This window comes from Opisthocomus hoazin, chromosome 9 (assembly GCF_030867145.1).
Source record: "Opisthocomus hoazin isolate bOpiHoa1 chromosome 9, bOpiHoa1.hap1, whole genome shotgun sequence".
In the NCBI taxonomy this organism is placed as follows: domain Eukaryota; kingdom Metazoa; phylum Chordata; class Aves; order Opisthocomiformes; family Opisthocomidae; genus Opisthocomus; species Opisthocomus hoazin.
Window position 1 is genome coordinate 44,548,474 of NC_134422.1, and position 18,103 is coordinate 44,566,576.

The following is an 18,103-nucleotide window of genomic DNA, read 5'->3' on the forward strand; positions in this document are numbered from 1 at the left end:
AAGGCCAAAATGTGGCTAAGCAGCAAATATATTATAAAAACAAAGTATGAAAGCAATTTAGTCAAGAATCCTGACTGGCACACGCATTCTCCTCCTAGCCTGCTTGTTTGAATTTAACTCTTTATTGGTAAACACAGAAACAACCAGGTGAAGTCAAAGATGCTGCACATATGGGACAAAATACAGATTCCAGATCCCAGGATTACTACAGCGTTATTGTTTAATTGACAGCCACTTCATCCTAGAAGAATAATTTTTCTGCTGGAATAAAGTTGAAAGTAATATTTCCCATAAATACCTAGCGAAATACCCCAACCTCATCTCATTCAACTTCATGCAATGCCTTTTTTTAATTATAGCTGTACAAACATATATTTTTCAGGTGGTCTGGATGAGTCAAAGGTACCCACCAGCCAAAAGTATGACAGAGTACGAGCAATTCTCCATAGGCCCTGCACCAGTACGGAGAGGAAGGGACCCCCACCCCAACCAACCAAGTAGCTCAGTGGACAGAAGGACATACACACCCGCCTCTCTCAGCCACAGCCTGCAGCGGAACCTTCACCGCTGCTCTCCGCGGGAGCTTCCAGGCAAAAGGAGATCACTAATAGCATTGTTTTTTGCTCATCCTTTCCCCTTCTGTAAACATCGCCATTCAGCCTCCTGCAGACCCCGACGACAAACAGTGCAGGAGGGCAGACTGCCCTTGTGAAATGCAACTGGTATGAGAAGGTGCACACACCAAGTACAGTCGCTGGCTGACAGGTTCATTTATATTCCAGTAAGCGCCAGGAGGATTAAAGTCAGGTCCCTTCTACAATGCTCACAGGCGGTGGCGAGAACCCCTCTGAACTGACCCTTTGCTGTCAACGCCAGAAGGGTCTTTCCTAAACAGATGATCAGAGACACAGAACAGGGGTCAGTGCGTTTGCCCTCTCTCTTTTCTTTTTTTTTTTAAACCAGGAAACACTTTCCATTTATCCCCTTTAAGTTTTCTCCCCTTACTTTGTTTAGGTTTTCAGTTTCAAAACAAACTGGTTTTCACGCTCAACTCATCTGAGTGGTTAATGGGGATGGATTAGTCCTGCCTTACACCACGAGCTTGCAAGGGACCCCGGAGCCAGCACCATTGCTCTCCACATGCTCAGATCACTTCTCCTTCACGTGTGCACCAAGATCCAGACCAGGGTACTGATGATAAACGGACCTCGGACAGACCAGCCAGCAGAAGGAACTCTGCTTTCTCGCCAGCAGCATATCCATTACAAACGCTGCATAGGGGACCCTCTGCCCAAGGCAAACCAGAGATCTAAGAGCTGGGATCTGCTTCCCAAGGAGCAGAAGCCGGCCTAGGGGACGAGCCCTGCCTCTGCTAGGTTCCAGGAAGGAAGCAGCTGGAGGTGGGCCGGCTTCATGCCCCTGTGGGGAAGGCGGATGGGGCAAGGCAATCCGCAGCTGGGGCGAAAGGCATCTCCTTGTGCCACAAGGTTGCAATGCTCCTTCCCTTATCTACAGCAGCGACTGGAAAAAATCTCAGCAGACAAGAATGTCTAAAAAGAAAAAAGCCAAGAAAGAGAGCTACCCTCACTTCTGTTAACCACGACCAGGCTTTGGCCTCCTCACATACTACTGTTTAAATACTTAGCTTGTTAGCTAACAGGCTGCTAACTGCACCTCATTTTCCCTCTCTGGACTGAGGAAGACCTAGTCTAACCTAATTTATTGCCACTTATCAATACAGCACTGCTTCATTATCAGATTCATGCAAGAAAAGGAACAACAAAATTTTATTTTAAATTAAAATTAATAAAGACCATTTCCCAATTTTCCTCAAAAGTACCAGTGGTTCATGGGCTTGTGGGCTTAGCTGAGAGGTTGGGAAAGGGACCAAGAAAAATCAGAATTTTTTATACACTGGTCTAAGTTTTAACTGAGTACAGGCAAGCCTTACGGAGTAAACCTGGTTTTTATTTTACCCCAAACTACTATAAGGGTTGCTATAACACAAAAAAGCCTGTGGCTCAGTTTCCCCAGCATTTCTTTGTTGGTTTATAAAACTGTCTTTCCTTGCAGAGCGGGAAGTTTGAAGGAACTTCTGTCCTGCAGCGTTACCTTTTCACACCGAGCCTGCAGCACAATGCCAGTGGAAAGCGCTAAAGAGTACAGCCCTCATCGAACAGAAGCACCAAGCTGCTGTTACGGCCTCTGCAGTGTTTCTCAGAAACGCAGAGGGGAAGGGAGGAACAACAGGTTTAATGATTTGTACCCACAGCACAGCCTGAGTTTGGTCCGTTCTGACTGCAGAAAAAAACCAAACACACACACAGGGCACTGCAACGCGTCCCCGAGAACGCCCGGCGCCGCCGCCGAGACCCGACGCGTTTCCAAGGCCTCCAGCTCCCGCAGCCGGAGCGCGCGGTGCCGGACGGGCAGGGAAGGCGAAGGGTGTTCAGGCGAGCCCGCTGTGCACCCGCTCCCCCGCCAGCCCCACCGGCCCTCCCGCTCGCGAGCAGTGTGGCGCGGCGCTCGGCCACGCACCGCAGGCGGGACGGCAAGCGGTCCTCAGACTGCCGAGCCGCGCAGGACCGCCATACGTCACCCTCCTCTAAGCTGCTCAAACACTAATCAATCACCCACTTACTTACACTACACAGATGTTTCCACCTAGAAAGACAGATTATTATTTGCAGAAGGTTTTGTTCCATCACAAGACTCCTGTAAGTAACACACTGGGATCAGAAAGCCAGTACCACGTGTTTCACGCACACCAGCACAGGGGGGCTGCAGGGAAGAAAAGGAGAGACAGATACTTCCTGACCGCTGGGTAGAAGTTAAGTGCGTTCACAGTGAGCTTGTCAAAGAATCAAGTACTCAGCAGAGTTCATGCTGCCAGGATAATGAAGTTACTTAAAGTAACACTACAGATGGAGAATGAGGGCGACAAGTAACCTGCGAGGTTGGTTTATTAATTGGATTTTGATCTTCTGTTTCCATATATATATTGTATTTTTATACAAATATATATTTGTATGTGTGTATATGTAAATACACATATTTCACACATTTTAGATTAAACTGTATTATATATGTATATATATGAAGTAAAACATAAAATATATTCCATTTTATAGATATAAATATACTTCCTAACATTTCTATGTAATATTTTCCAGAAAAAAATCCCCTGCACACTAATTTTAGTAAACCCTACAAATAAAAGCAGCCTCAATCCCCACCTCTGCTTTTATTTTTTTACACACAATTTCTTAAGAGTTCCAAGCAATGTTTGAAGAGAATTATGGGGCTTTACTTGAAATGGCATGCAATGCTGAACCTTTAACAACAGTGTCTTTCAAACTCTGTCCATTATGCACTGAAATGCCAATCCAGAAAAAAAAAAAGAAGGAAGAGGTTTTCAGCACTCTCATTAAATTCTGACTTTCTCCCGTGGTTTCTGTAATTGAGTTTCATTTACAGTTGTCATGAAGAGTTTTGTAAGGTAGACAAAACAGTGATTTGCTGGTAAATGTCTGTATATAGGGAGGGAAAGAAATATTTGAGAACTAGTCAGCCCACTTTCTTCAAACATCAGGGAGAAAGACAAACCATACAACTCAAGCAATGTACAATTCAAGAAGTAGCAGCTTTTACAAGGAAAACTTTGGTCTGGATGGTTGAGTATCACTGCAAGAAATCCAGCCTGCTTAGCAATCCCAGAGAAGTTATCATGAAATTGCGTGTCAGAGTTTACTGCAAGATGTTGAGCCGTACCCCTCACACATATTACTGTTAAATGATTTGATTTGGGCCTTTTAGAATTTCACCTGCAAAATGGCAGAGAAGAAAGACAACCTTACCCATAGAAAGTGCCTGCAATAGAAGCAAGGGGGGCAGAAGTGGATTACTTAAGGTAAGAAGCTGTTAATTAAAGATGGAGTAAGACCAAACTGCTAAAGAGAGCTCCGAAGAGGGCTGGATTGGTTTATTTCCGTTGTTTTGGGGTGGGGTTTTTGTTTTGTTTTGTTTTAAGATGCATTGGTTTATCAGGGTGATCACACTCTGTCCCAAAAGAGTTTGAGCTGAGAGAAACACAGCAACTCTAGACGAACTGACAACTCTGTTAGGCGAGACCACTACACTATATACAGATGAAAAAGAAAAAAGCAGCAGCAAACAGTGACCCAACATTTAGTTTGTTGATCACTGTAGTCTTGGTATTTAAGTCATTGTGTTGCCAGTGTCTCTTCTATTCATTAAAGCCAGTGTAAGACTGACTAGCAGGTCTTTGATCACGCAAACAGGGAGCCACGGCTCATACACACAAGTGACACTGGGGACTTGGCTGAGAAGCCAGAAGATCCCAGATTATATAGCACCCTTGTAATTTATTGCACATTATTCACAGAAGAAACTGAACCCAGCTTTCCTGTCCTTTTTTCCCATACTGCTGCCTTGCATTTGTGTTAAAAATAGCGTATCTGGTCTTCCTCTCTGCAGCAAACTTAGCTGTACACATCAAGCACAGTTTAACAGGGTTTCGCTACACTTTTACTGCACCTTTCTTGATATAGAAACATAAAACCAGCTTGTGCGTGTTCAACACAGCCCCCAGCTGGTATGTTCCGCCTTTACCTGACATTCAACTGGAAGCTGTTGTGGTCCTGGAGACAGCACAGATGGGAATATTTCACAGGATCTTTCCCTGCTAACCATCCGCTCAGGTCCTTCCAGTTGCCCCAGAGCCCCCCCCTTTTGGACCAGCTTAGGCCCCCCATCAGTACTGACACCCTTCAACTATTTGTACACATGGTTACAGCCCCAGAAGCAGCAAGGCGGCCGTAGCAGCCTCACAAAGGCTAGCCAGCAAAGGAGCCCAGCGTTCCGTCTGCCACGCTCTCACACACAGCACCCTGGGGTCTGGACCGATTCACTAAACGTCACTGTATCAAACACATCTGGTCTTTACTTTGAAACACTACTCAAATGCAGGCCGCCAGCGCGAGAGGCCTCCAGTCAACAGCAGAGAGCAGGGCTAAGCCCTCAGGTGAAACGAACCCACCCGCAGTCTGGGTTCCTTCCTGCCCCAGCCACGTTCATTACGGATCCAGAGGAGAGCCCTTACCTGTCTGTCCCTTGGTTTCCTCGCTGTACCGTCAGGAGACCCACCTTCCCCTCTCACTGCAGCTCACCGCAAGGTCAGCTCCACGACTGCGCGCTCTGCCGGAGCACCAAAGCCAAGCCAGGCCTGTCCCACCACGTGGCCGCAAGCAACATCAGAGCCTCACCGGCTGGAGCAGGGCGGTCAGTGCTGAGATACACCTCTGGGTGTCACGACACTAGGGCAGAGGGACCCCGCCAGCGACTCTGGCCAGGCACTGACTGGCAGCAACAAGACTCTCCTCCTGCCCACTCCAGCTGTGCAAGGCTGACAGGGCTGATGCTGTCTGACCTCAGCTTGCTAAAATCATGATCCTCAGAGCATCACCCTCCATACCCAGCTATCACAACTCCACATGGCAAGGCAAGATACTTAAACCTCTTCTGCTTCTCATTCTTGTCTTATGCCTTCCCCAGTGACCACTGTCAGCCTCTCCTTCCAGCCTTCTGCTCCGACCAGCCACCCCCAGCTCTTCGCAGCCACAAGCCCTCCAGCTCTCCAGTCGGCATGCAGCACGAGCAGAAGCTGGGCAGCGCGAAGAGGGGCCTCCAAGGCATTAACGCAAGGCACTGCCTCTTGCAATGGCTCTGCCCATGGAAATACACTGATTAAGAACCAGGGCTTGACAATCTCTACCGTGACAGGGATGGGAAAGATCTAATGTTTCTCTTGCTCTGTGTTAACTTACCTCCGCTGTTTCTCATCCCTCCTTCTGCTCCACTTGGTGTATCAGCACCACTTCACTCCTCTGTACAGCCCTTCCCTTGCAGTGGCCACACAGAGCAACGAACCCAAGCAACCACTTTGCCATTGCCCGGCGAATGCTGCCTGCAAACAGCAGTCCAGGCAGGCACCCCACGCTGCCCTGCCAACACGCCCACCAGAAGCACATGGGAGGAGAAGGCAAGCTCCGTTCGGATGGCCCATCCAGCTTTGCAAGCTTTCGCAGACAATATATACCAGTTCTGTGTATACACTCACAACAGCTAACAAGGAACTGGCCAAAAGTAAAAAAACAAACATATATACATATATTCACAAGAAATCACATGATTTTCTTTTTCATATTGATTCAAAGAAAGTACAACTTGCTACAAGCACCAAACTAGCACTGCTCCTCCACCACCCCACACTGAGTAGTGAATCAGCTTTCACAGCAGGTTCCAAAGCTGCAGGACTGCACACAGGGTACTCCAGATTGCAGCTACTTTCACACTACTTTGGTCCCAGTACTCAGCACTATATACTGTATGTAGCCCTTACCAGTTCCCTTCTCTTGCATAGCCCAGTTAGAATACCCCACCCACAACAACAACAAGTAAAAAAAAAAACAAAAACAAACAAAACCAGCCAAACAAAATTCTATTAAATTACAGACAGAACAGGTGCCCCTTTAAAGCGTGACTGTCTTCCTCCCCGGAAGGCACATATAGCAAGTTCCCTAGTGTCAGGTGTAGACTCCAGTGATGAAAGAAAAATACATAAATGTTTATTAAACCTTTGTTGCCATTCACACCACCAACTTTCACACCCCAGTGCCAAGCTGTTAATGAATTCCCATGCTGTTCCAGAAGACTTTTCACAGCTCCTGTCAGAACACGAGGGCAGCACTCGCTGGAAAAGTCTCTGCTCTTGCCACCATCAACAAAAAATGCTAACCACCAGCTGTTTGTGGAATGAACGTGTCCCGCCCAAACTGTGCAGGAATACAGACCTTCTTCCAGCGAGGCATGGGGCCACCTTCATGTACACCTCCTTATACATATTTGTCTCAAGATTATTTATGCTGAGACTTCTCAATTTACCTAGTGACCAGGACTAATAATTAGCCATGATTAGCCCAGTGACCACGGGCTGGTACGTGAGGCTCCAGGCCAGGCTACAGCTCCCATGCTGGGACACGGCATCACCTCCTCGGGAAGCTCTGCAGCCCCAGGGTTCTGCCCAGCAGGCAGCCCCGTGCCGCAGCACGGCTCCTTTGGGGACACTTTTGTCCCTAGAGGACACGCGGACAGCTACTTATGTCAGTGCTTGGCACAGCACATTGCTCAAAGTTTTACCATTTTGAAAAATGCACCTGAGGATCTTCATCTTCTCATGCAGCTCCTGTAATTCAGCTGATCGTAAAGCACAAAGCAGAACTAGAGTGACTGTTTATCAATGGATATTGCTAAATGAACTCAATCCCAAGCACTAGAACAGAAGCAGACTTTTCCTATGACTGGAATGAATAAAGCAAATGGCTTTATTTTTTTTTCCTGTTTTTAATATCAGGATATTGTGTTCCCAAACAAATCCTTATATCAACAATTTAGCAGCATGTTTCTGTCAACCCTAGTCGACAGATTATAGCCCAATATTCTATCAATTTTCTTATTAAACTAAAGTCTCACAGATCTATCAGCACTCTTGTCTGTACCTCATCTGAGCTTGCAGACAGCTAGCACAGAAGCAAAACCTACAGATGCTGCTGCATACTTCAGCTTTGTATCTTAAAATCAGCAAGACCTGCAGCATTTGCCCACGGATGTATAAAATTTTGACTTTGGAGAACAGGTCCTTCAGTGTGAAGGTAAATAAACTGACCAAGTAAGAGATTTGTTGGCTGACACATCTTTAAGGCATTTTGTGCCGTATCTCAATATTGTACCATCCAATGTTTTCTAGCGGAAGGCAACTGCTGCCTTAAAGACAAAAATGCTGAAGTCTTTTCTTTTGGACTAATTCCAACAATGAGAGATTCAACTTTTATTTTCTAGATGAGTTATTTGAGCAACACATCAAGCGACAGATTAGTATCTGAACCCACTCACTGTCAAAGCCTGTAGTTCAAAAACGCAGTGGCCATTTCCTCCCTGCACAGTGACTAATTTCCTCCGTGAGTCAATCTGTCGCTCCTCCTTGCTGTTTTCGCAACAGGGAGATGCTGCAAAAGCAAGGTTCCCTCAAGTGAGACGCTCAGCCAGTGCGGATCACTGCACTGAATGGCATGCCTCCTTGGAGAAGGCTTCTTGCAAAGCCCATTCCCCTTTGTAAGTGCCAAGAATCAAATCTTGGCCAGCTAATGCAGCGTGTTCCACATGTTAGCTCGCAACGTGTTGAGCAACTGTGTTAACTGAGATGGATAGTGCTGTCAAACAGGAAGCTGGCTCACCAGGATGGAAACAGTGGGACATGCCGACCTTTCACAGTCAGGGAAAAAAGGATCCCTAAAATGACATGAAATGTTTCATATTAAAAACCAAAACAACTACCTTCTCGCAGAGCTTTTATTACCGTATTGTGTAAACAAACACATGGGCGTGAGCTCTGTCTGTATGAAGAACCTGAGCCTCTCTCACAGAGCAGAGGCTGACCAAGGAAATGAATCGCTATCACCTTGCTTGGAAAGAAGTTTGTACGAGTAGCCTGTGCTATTAACCACTGCCTGGAACTCCTGGATTCAACGCCACCGTTGCTCCCTCTGTTCGCACGTTCAAATACCTAGCTATACAAAATAACTAAAACCACCAGACAAAATCCAAATCCCCAACAAAGCTTCTATTAAAGTACCCTAAATGTGCACAGATTTTATTGCTGACACAGAAATGAAACTGAAACTTGCAGGCTTCTCAGCCAGAAGAATAAGCACTGAAATAACCTGTTCAGTACAGAAAAGGCTCTTGAAACGCAAAGTTCATTTTGGAAAGATTTTTCCCAACCCACCACCTCCTGCCCATCTCCCTCAAGACATTAGGATTAGAATTTTAGGTTTGTTTGTTTTTTTACGAGCTGATATTTTGGGTAGAGATAGGAAAGCTTTGTTTAAGATTTGGCTGCCACTGAAGAATCATCTCAAAGTGGAAGGGACCGCACAGCTTTACAACGGCCTTTGCAGCAATACAGTAGGTAAGGGAAAACAGAAATCAGCCTGCACGCTTAGCACCACAACTACCGGTCATAAAGAGAGCATGTATATAGATAACCATTACATACAATGTATAATTTTAAAAACGAAAGACTGTAATATGCTGTTCAAAACAGCCCTGATACAAAGAGGAATACTAGATGCCATCTAGCTGTACACCTAGAGGTTCTACCCAGATCTTCTGTGCTGACTTCCTCGAAGCAGCAACCTGCCTCGTGGTACAGAACAAATGTGTCCTGAATATGCTGACTGATCATTATCACCATATTTCACACTTCAGCAAGATCCAGCTAATGCTTTCTAGTCAGGCTAACAAGGTAGGGCTTATTGTACACCTAGTTTGGGATTAAGCAATCAACACAACAGATATAACTGCTTCCAAGATTTGCCATCCATTTTCTTGCTTTCTCCTTCTATCGAACAACCTCAAGCGCTGTCTTCTGCCAGTGAAGAGAAGAGGGAAAAAGAACTTTATTGAATACCTTGTGCCTGAGCTGCAGAACTGTGGGAATACCCCAGAGCCAGGAGCGCTGTCTCCACCAGCTGGCTAAAGAGCACATCTTTGCGAACCAAAACGAACTCGGCATGCTCTTCTCGATTATCATATTCAAGGGAGGCGTCCGACTGCTCCACCACACAAAAGACTGGAATCATCAAACCTAGATGGAAAAACAAACCAAAAAACAAACCAAAAAAGAATCAGTAAGAGAAGAACAAGAAGTGTGTCATACATCTCTGATTAAAGCTGTAAATTATAACACCTCCTAGAAGGTTCATCTTCAGTGGAAATCCGCCTTTCTTCCCTGTGGGATAGCTTTTGTTTTCTTTCCAAGGGAAATGCTGAAGTCTCATCACTTGACTGATCTAAGAACCACACTAAAAGCTCCAGAGAATACAATTTGGGAACAGAATCACAGTCAGCATGAGGACAAACAAGATTTCCTAAGGAGACGTTTTCAACATTGCAGAGTTTTCTACAGTTCCGTGAATGTCTCTGTTCTTTCAGGTCAGAGCTTCTCCACATTCAGCCATACGAAAACCTGACACACAAATGCTACTTCTGCTTCTCTCCACACAGCGAACGTACGGAGGAATCAGCAGAGGCTAGTCCCATACGCAGCTCTTGGCTGGGACATATCTGCACATTTTCAGACCATGGCCAGGCTTCTCGCTGTGCAAGGAAAATACCCCTGCATTGATTTTTCTGAAAACGATAGTCTTATGTCAGCAGCTGACGGTCACGCAGACCCAGAGGTGCCAGTGGCTGTTCTCCCACTGCACGTACAAAGAGAGTGAGAACAGCTCTCCTCGAAAGAGGATCAAGGATGACGAGCAACCACAGAAGTGGAAAACTCAGGGGGTGGTCTGGATTCAATTTTGTTCTGTTTCATTGCAAATTTACTTTTGTGGTTACAGGATCAAGTCATCTATGGCAATAAATTGTGGGGCATGAACTTAAAGGGATTCAATACTACAGACAGCAGAGAAACAAGCCAATTTGCAGGAGACGGCCCTACAGCACTCGAAACACGTGCATGGAGTGAAAATGGAACAGATGGAAAGCTTACAGAACTGCACGGCCATTTCCATCGCCTGCTACAGGCCAGGCTGTAGTTACGGGGTTGCCAAAGGAAAAACTATTACCGCCAGTCACAGAAATTTACTAATTTATTAACTAAGCCCCTAGATAAACTAGGAAATATTGGGGCAGAGACAAATCTCAGCCTAAAGCAGTTCTCCAGATGTGCTATCTAAGGCTCATATTACTGCCATAAAGTCTATCTCTCTCCTGTTCTTCAGAACAAAATATAACCACTTCCGGTAAAAAACAACTATGAAAAATTACTGAATATATTTATGAAAGACCAGACACACATCACTGTATTCCAGGACTGGGCACTGCTTTAAGAGAAAAAGAGGAGAAAGCCACATTTCAGTTCTCCTTCTGTACAAAGCCAGTTAAATACCTTCAAGATCTTCTGCTATCAGTAGCCTCAGTATCTACAAACCAATAGTTACGTACCCCTTCGGAGCAGTCACCCTGCCCTGAAACGGATACAGTCACACCAATAACAACTGCTAAGGGACTTATATACTCCTTATCTTGAATTTGCAGAGACTAGATTTACTTTAAAATATATTTTAGATACGCTGTTCTCACTCAGTGACCTATCTGGCATGGAGCGGCTCCCAGTCTGACATTCTAACTGCAGGCCAGCAGCAGCAGCTACAAGCCACCATACCCAGTTGATACGTTTTAGTTCTTTGTCTTAAAACACATCCTGAAGCAATGTGTAAGTAGGTTATGTCATCACATTGATGCTGGTTCCTCTTCACTGCTTGATTCTGGGTTAAACTGGTGCACTTTGCAAGTTCAAGCAGCCAAATTCCAAAACAGTGTTAAAAAAAAACCAAAACAAACCTCAGTGAAATAAAAAAAATCTCTAGGTGCTTTCTTGAAAGACAGTGCAAGGCTGATCTTGTTCGTCTGAAATCAATGACAAAATTTCTATTTCTATCAAAGGCTAAAGACAGAATTCTATTTGTCTATAAATCATTTAACTAGTTAAAATGAAATTTAACCTCCGTGAATGACAAACTTCCCCTTCTGTCGAACATACAGTCCATCATAGCACTTCTGATTGGGTTATTAATGTCTTAACAAAAGATTCAGACACTTGGACTAATGCTGAGGCTGTGACACTGGTTGCGTAAATCACATTTTGGGAAAACGTAAGTAGGTGAATGCAAACTGATGAGAGGGATGCCACGGCATCTTTTATGCTCCTGCTGGATGCCTTCCTCGCCACATAACAGTCTTTCCACCTTTTCAGCACAGAAGTTGCACCTATTCTCCACACTTGCTTACTGTCTCAGTACAAAGAGGATCTCAAATGCTGTACACGACACCACAGATGGCATGAAGGACCCACAGGACTCTTGCCCATGAATGACTTTCCTGCACCTTTTTGCTGCCCATGCTTGCAGGGACCCTGCTACAGAAACAGCTTTTGCAAAAACATTTCTCAACTCTGTGACCCACCGTAACTGATGATAAGCTGCTATTAGTACCTTAAAAACAGAGAGCAAAGGGCAGGTTACCACATCTGCCATTGCTAACCCATTCTCATGCCTCTCGCTATAGCGTCTGGAATCCTAATACCAATCTCATTTTACTAAAAAACAACAGAAATACAACTTATTTCCAAGCAAGTCTCACTCCAAGGAAATTCCATCTGCTTTGCCCTCTATTTTGCATTGGAGAGTTAAGCTATAATGTCTACAATAGATTTATTGCCTCAAACTCCTCTGTTTCCTGATGTTATCTGAAAATAAATTAACAAACTTTCAGTACGTTGGAATCAGAAGAAAAAACACCTGCAGCCAAAAGTCAACATGCTCTTTACACACTGATATACACAATGCCTTGCTCCTAGATACGTATATTACACCACCAGCTCACTGCAGGGCCCTCACAAGTCAGTCACTGCTCGTTGTCCTTCCAGCTGAAGAACTTACAGCAATACTCTGAGAGCAGGAGACCACGCATCCATAATAAAGTCTCACATGCAGTGCTACAGAGATGCAAGCCAGCCTCACTCGTAAATCCTGGAGCTCCTCAGCTCTTTCCCCAACGCCCCATTAGCCAGACTACTGTCGTTCTCCCTCTCCCATGCGTACGCACAAAGGGGGCTCAGGTCCCTTCCACGCTGAACTTCCGTGCATTTGCTCTCCCAGCTTCAGAGAGATGCTGCAGCGAACGATGCTGTACAGCTCATGCTTGATGACACACGGCACTGATTTTCACAGACTGAGAAAACAAGGGGTAATCTCAGGGCTAAAAAGGAAACTATTTCCTTGAAGTATGAACGCAATGCTGGAATGCACACAAAACATTAACAGCAATCACAAATTACACAAAAGACTTCTCCTTGATGTTAATTCACTTAACTGACTTACAACCAGCTCCTTCTGCTTCTCACAGAGCTTTGACCCCATATAGATAGCATCTGCATAAAATGTTAGGGAAATGTAAAACAAGCTGTGCGTAAAGGCTCTTACGACGACATCCGACATCCGTACGCAGCAAGAAATCCTTCTAATCCGTGGAAGGGAACAGGGAAGAAACCGTTCCCACTATTACCCAGAACGGTTAGCAGTGACCGGTACCTTTGTGTAACACACTGTTTTAAAACAAATCAGAGATGGGATTTAAGCTCTGCTCCTGCTTTCATGGAAAAGCTGCAACATACGCAGAAGACTTTGTAAATATAGCTGCATTTTTTGCTGACATTCTTCTAAGGGGCAGAGAAATTAAGAAGAAATTAAATATGTATCAAAGAGACCTGTGTCCAAATGCACATTTTCTCCTCCTTGCCCATTTCAAGCTATAGTTTTATTTCACTGGGGAATAATCCATTCTTAAAAACGAAGGAAAGAGAAACAAATATTTCATTCAAGAAGTGAAAACTCTGGACACTCTGCTGTGTAAAACCTTCATTTTTACAAAAAACTTGAAGGCAGTTAAAAGTACTATCAAACTGCAGTCATGCAGTTCCTTGGAAAATATTTTCATTTGTAACATTTGTAAGTAAAAGCTGTAAATTTGTGATTACCAACCAGAAGGACAAGACAGAGCAGACATTAAGAAGTCCTGCACTGTTTCTTCTGTTCATTCACAAATGATACTTTGTCCAGTGCATGCTTTAAAGCAAGTAATAAACGTGACACTATCAGCACTGAACTTCTACACGTTTCCCGCTTCCACACTACCATTCATAGCAAACAAGAAAAGGATACAGAAAGCTGAGGAGGAGGAGGTTAAACTATTTCAGCCACCCACCTCTTCAGTCATTACACAGGGAACAGTGCTTGCGTGTCCTATTAAGTATAATATGAAGATCAACCAATCAGCAGAGGCACCAATAAAATCTGTGTCTTTTTAGATTAAAATCTGTTTCCATTAGCACAAGTTTTGAGCCCCATCTAGGTATTATTTAATTTAATCTAATTTGAACGATTTCCAAACATCAGCTTGATTAATTTCAACAGCATGGTGTTACAGAAAGATTTACTGTACAGGGCTTGTCTAGAAGAGAATTAATAAAGCAGCCAGTTCTTAGCCCTGAGTAACATGAGGTTTTAAGACTTCCCAGATTTCTAGTGGGAATACTTCACAGCACAAGCATGTTTTCTTCTGGGAGTGAATCCCACCAAAATTATTGAAAACTGAGATCAAATGGTGGTGTCAAACACAAAGGAAATCATACTACAGTGAAGAGATTTTTATCAAATGAAAAAAGTAGAAAATACAGGTTTTGTTGTTGCTGTTGTGCTTTGGGTTTTTAGGTTTCATTTGTTAGTTATTTTGGGTTTTTTACTTAAACAGAACACGGACACACATGGACAGTAATCTCCCTCAAAGACAAAGTACATTTCTATGGTTGGGAGTTCAGAAACCAGGACTTTTATCCGAAAGTTCATAAACTACAAAAATCTCTTCATTACCGTATGCAGAAAACATTTCCCTGGCAGAGACTGTAACGTGGGTCATTCTCTAAGCTAGTCTTTCCAGGGAGCAGGAAAAAGGAAAAAAAAAAGGAAAAAGAAAAAAAAAGGAAAAAGGAAAAAAAGAAAATGAATCTAGGTAACAGCAAGAGCAGAATCCACAAATGTTTATTCTCACGCCTACCTCAAAGCACTGAATTACGAGCAACTTCAGTTGGACTTCTAAGATGAGACCCCCACAACAGAGACTAGGAAGGTCAATTAGCAAAGCGGGGGTCATCTTGAGGAAATTATCTAGATAAAGATTCCATATATTTAACAATAGAGCATGCTTCCACAACTGGCAATAGCCACAGGAAGCAATCAAACTACAAACATTTCCTAAACCTAACCTGCTTCTGTTTTTCCTTTAGGCGAGAGCCCTTCATCCAGCAAAGGCAGTGAAGGGAAAGCAGTCCACTGATTTATCTCTCTTTGCGCTGCAACAGAGCTGACCTTATGTACACCAATTTGGCATTTAGCTCTCCTTCCCTTTCTTTTAAACAAATTTGAAAAATGAACCTAAATTGAGAAAACTGTTTTAAAAGGCAGAAATCGGCACCCATGCAGCACAGGAGAGGTTTGCAAGTTCTCCTCCTCACATCCTGCAGCTCTAATTGAAAAGGCAGAAACTCATTAAGTTTGACAGCTTTCAGTTATTCAGCAATACCTGAAATTCTGCATCAAGGATGGCCATCCTACATCCTAGTGCAACGTAAGTCCATAATTTCTATTCTGAAAAACTTAACACCACCATCAAGGAAAAAAAAAAAATGAAAGGAAAAAAAAAGCGATGCTTCAAAGTTTCAGCGTGCCACTTCTTCAAAACGGTGTAAACTGCAAATGCTGAAGTGATTGGAAATGAAAACCGAGCGCATATGCTAACCTTCAGGAGGTTTCCATTCACGACTCAACTAGCTGAATAAACATAGAACCATTTTGGTTGGAAAAGACCCATAAGATCACATATAACGAGAGAAGATAAATTCATAATGAGAACAGATCAAGTGCATTCCAAACCGTTTTTTCCTAAGAGGAAGGACACGAATTAGTATTTGAGAAAACAGGTTTTTGCTCTGATCTCAAAACCACTTTTATTCAAATCAGGGCGCAGCTGTAGCTGGCGGTGATGCGAGACCTTCCCCAGAAAGTCCTGCCGAGCCCAGCGCGGGCTGCAGGTACAGGCCGAACAGGCACAACCGCACTGCTTCCACAGTGCCATACGTACATGACCACACGCTCTCAAGAAGGATCAGGCTTGAAGCAGACCCCAGGCTCAGCCGATGCAACCAATTCAGTGATGAGGTGGAAGAGACAGAGCTCACACATTTCGGCAAGGGTTAGTCATGTCCATTAAGGCTCACTTTCAAGCTACCCCATAAATTATAAATACAATTAAATCAGACAGAATATAAGCTGTTGGCACTTAACTTACAATAAATGCTTGCTTTGGGTAAATGGACTGTGTTTCAGCCTTTTAGATATCAAGCACCAGCTTACAACAGTCTCATTAGGAGGCTGAGAATTCTTTCAGTGTAAATCTTTTTTAATGGGGACTGGAGGAATGACTCTGCAGTTGTTTGTCACTAACCACTCAGAACCACGTGAAGAAAGCTGTATGTGTGCACACTGACAGGAGGCCAGCGGGAGTTCTCTACGTCAAATACAGGAGACGGTACCAGGATCCTTGCAAACTGTACAGTCCTATGCAAAACAAAAGCGTCAAGCACCTCATTATAGCAAAGTGTTGTTTAAAACCAAGGACTCCACTTTCTGCTCATCCTCTGCTCTCCAATGCATTTCTAGACAAAACGTGAGATATCTGATTTTGCATATAACCGGTAATGCGATGCCGTTAAACTCCTACTTTTCAACGGTTTATAAGCCTGTTGCAAATAATTTGTTCCAGGATGCAATTTGGTAAAGAAAAGCTCAGTCCACAGATGATTTTAATACAACGTTTCCCAAAGAAACAAAATCATGCTAAATAACATTACATTGTAGAATTTTTCTTCTTAGGAGGGCCAGAGGAAGTAAAACTAAGGACAATATCTTTCCCCTCCTCCTCAGTTATTTTTTCTGGCTTTACACATTCAATAAGTCTGCAGGCAGGAAATGCATTTCTATGTATTATATTTTAGCCAATGGTGAATGCAAACCACAAGATATTATTTACATCCTTCTTCAGCTTCCAGTCCTTTCTGCGGCTTCAGTCTCCCAAACATCACAGCTAGCCCAGATCTCAGGAAATCTTATAAAGAAGTCACTAACGTCTCTGCAGATGTCCCCTGCTTCTGACAACTTAACCAGCCAAAGAATCTTTCTCCTAGCTGAAATAACAGCTTCACTGTTTAACACAAAATATTCCAGGCCACTATCCCACCACAGAAACATAGTATGAAACTCATATATTGATTTGATAATACTTGAGTTTCTCAGAAAACAGTACAAAAGACAAGCCATATTCAGAGCATGTGCCGAGACAAACAAGCAGCGAGAAAGAGGGATACGAAGTGTTTGGCGCAGCCCTTGCTGCTGCGTGTCCGGGGCAGAAGTGTTACTCGAGGGAGGCGAGGCCGCCTGCTAGTCAAGGCGGATCAGCTGCCCCTGGTAACTAGCCCCCTTTGCTAAGCCGGCTGCACTAACTCAACCCAAACTTTGAATCCGTCACACTGGCTGGGTTCCAAGGGCAAGAAAGAGAGCAGCCATGGGGGCTCTGTGCCACCCGGCTAGCCCAGGGACCGCTGCACGCACGGCAGCCAGGAGCCAGAAGCTATGAAAGAGGAGAATAAAGCACCTCCAGCCCTCCATCCCAGTGCATGAGAAGTGGGAGCCGTGGTAACCCGAACCTCGAAGTACGGTGCCAGGGAGCCCGAGCGAGCAGGTGGCACACACAGCCACTCGTGCAGCACCGGCGCCGTGCCCTCAGCCAGAGCCACACACAGGCCATCCAGCTTGCAGCGGAAGCCAAAGGTGAAGGCACGACAGCCACATTTTTCCTACATAAAACAGCTCAGTCATTTCAACTTGTTTCCCAGTTAAAAAAGAAGAAAAAATACCCCACAGCAGTATGTTATAATATGAACTAATGGAAAATACACTCATTTCACTCAAAACCATTGAGGGAAACGCTTTCAAATTAAACTGGCGTTTTTTAAAAAAAAATCATCTTAAGCCATTAATTTCCTATAAGTTTTAGGTTTTGGTTTCTGTAACTTAAAAACAAGTCCAGGTTCGGGAGGGGGTTCTGGTGTGGGGGACTGCTTTCTGCTGTTTTTCTCTCAACTACATAACAGAACTTGCCTAAGGGGCTAAGACCCTCTATGCCAAGCTCCAGCCAGAATTAATTTTAATGACCAACATTTTTAAACTCTGAAAACTGGAACCACTAATAAGCCGTTAACTTCGGTGGTGCTAGCAAACGCCACCATATTATGTAATTTTTAAAGCAAAAAAACATCTTCTAGCAAAAGCATTTTAATGAAGGTTCT

At 44.2% G+C, this 18,103-nt stretch overlaps 1 protein-coding gene across 5 annotated transcripts in view; it reads right to left on the reverse strand.

Moving 5' to 3' along the window:
* The window catches only part of SATB2 (SATB homeobox 2), a 203,506-nt gene that overhangs the window by 94,071 nt on the left and 91,332 nt on the right, over window positions 1-18,103 (reverse strand). For all 5 annotated transcript variants that reach the window (XM_075430720.1, XM_075430722.1, XM_075430723.1 and 2 more), the window contains one exon: window positions 9,548-9,724. In XM_075430720.1, the coding sequence (XP_075286835.1) occupies window positions 9,548-9,724 (177 nt within the window). The remainder of the gene's footprint in view (window positions 1-9,547; window positions 9,725-18,103) is intronic.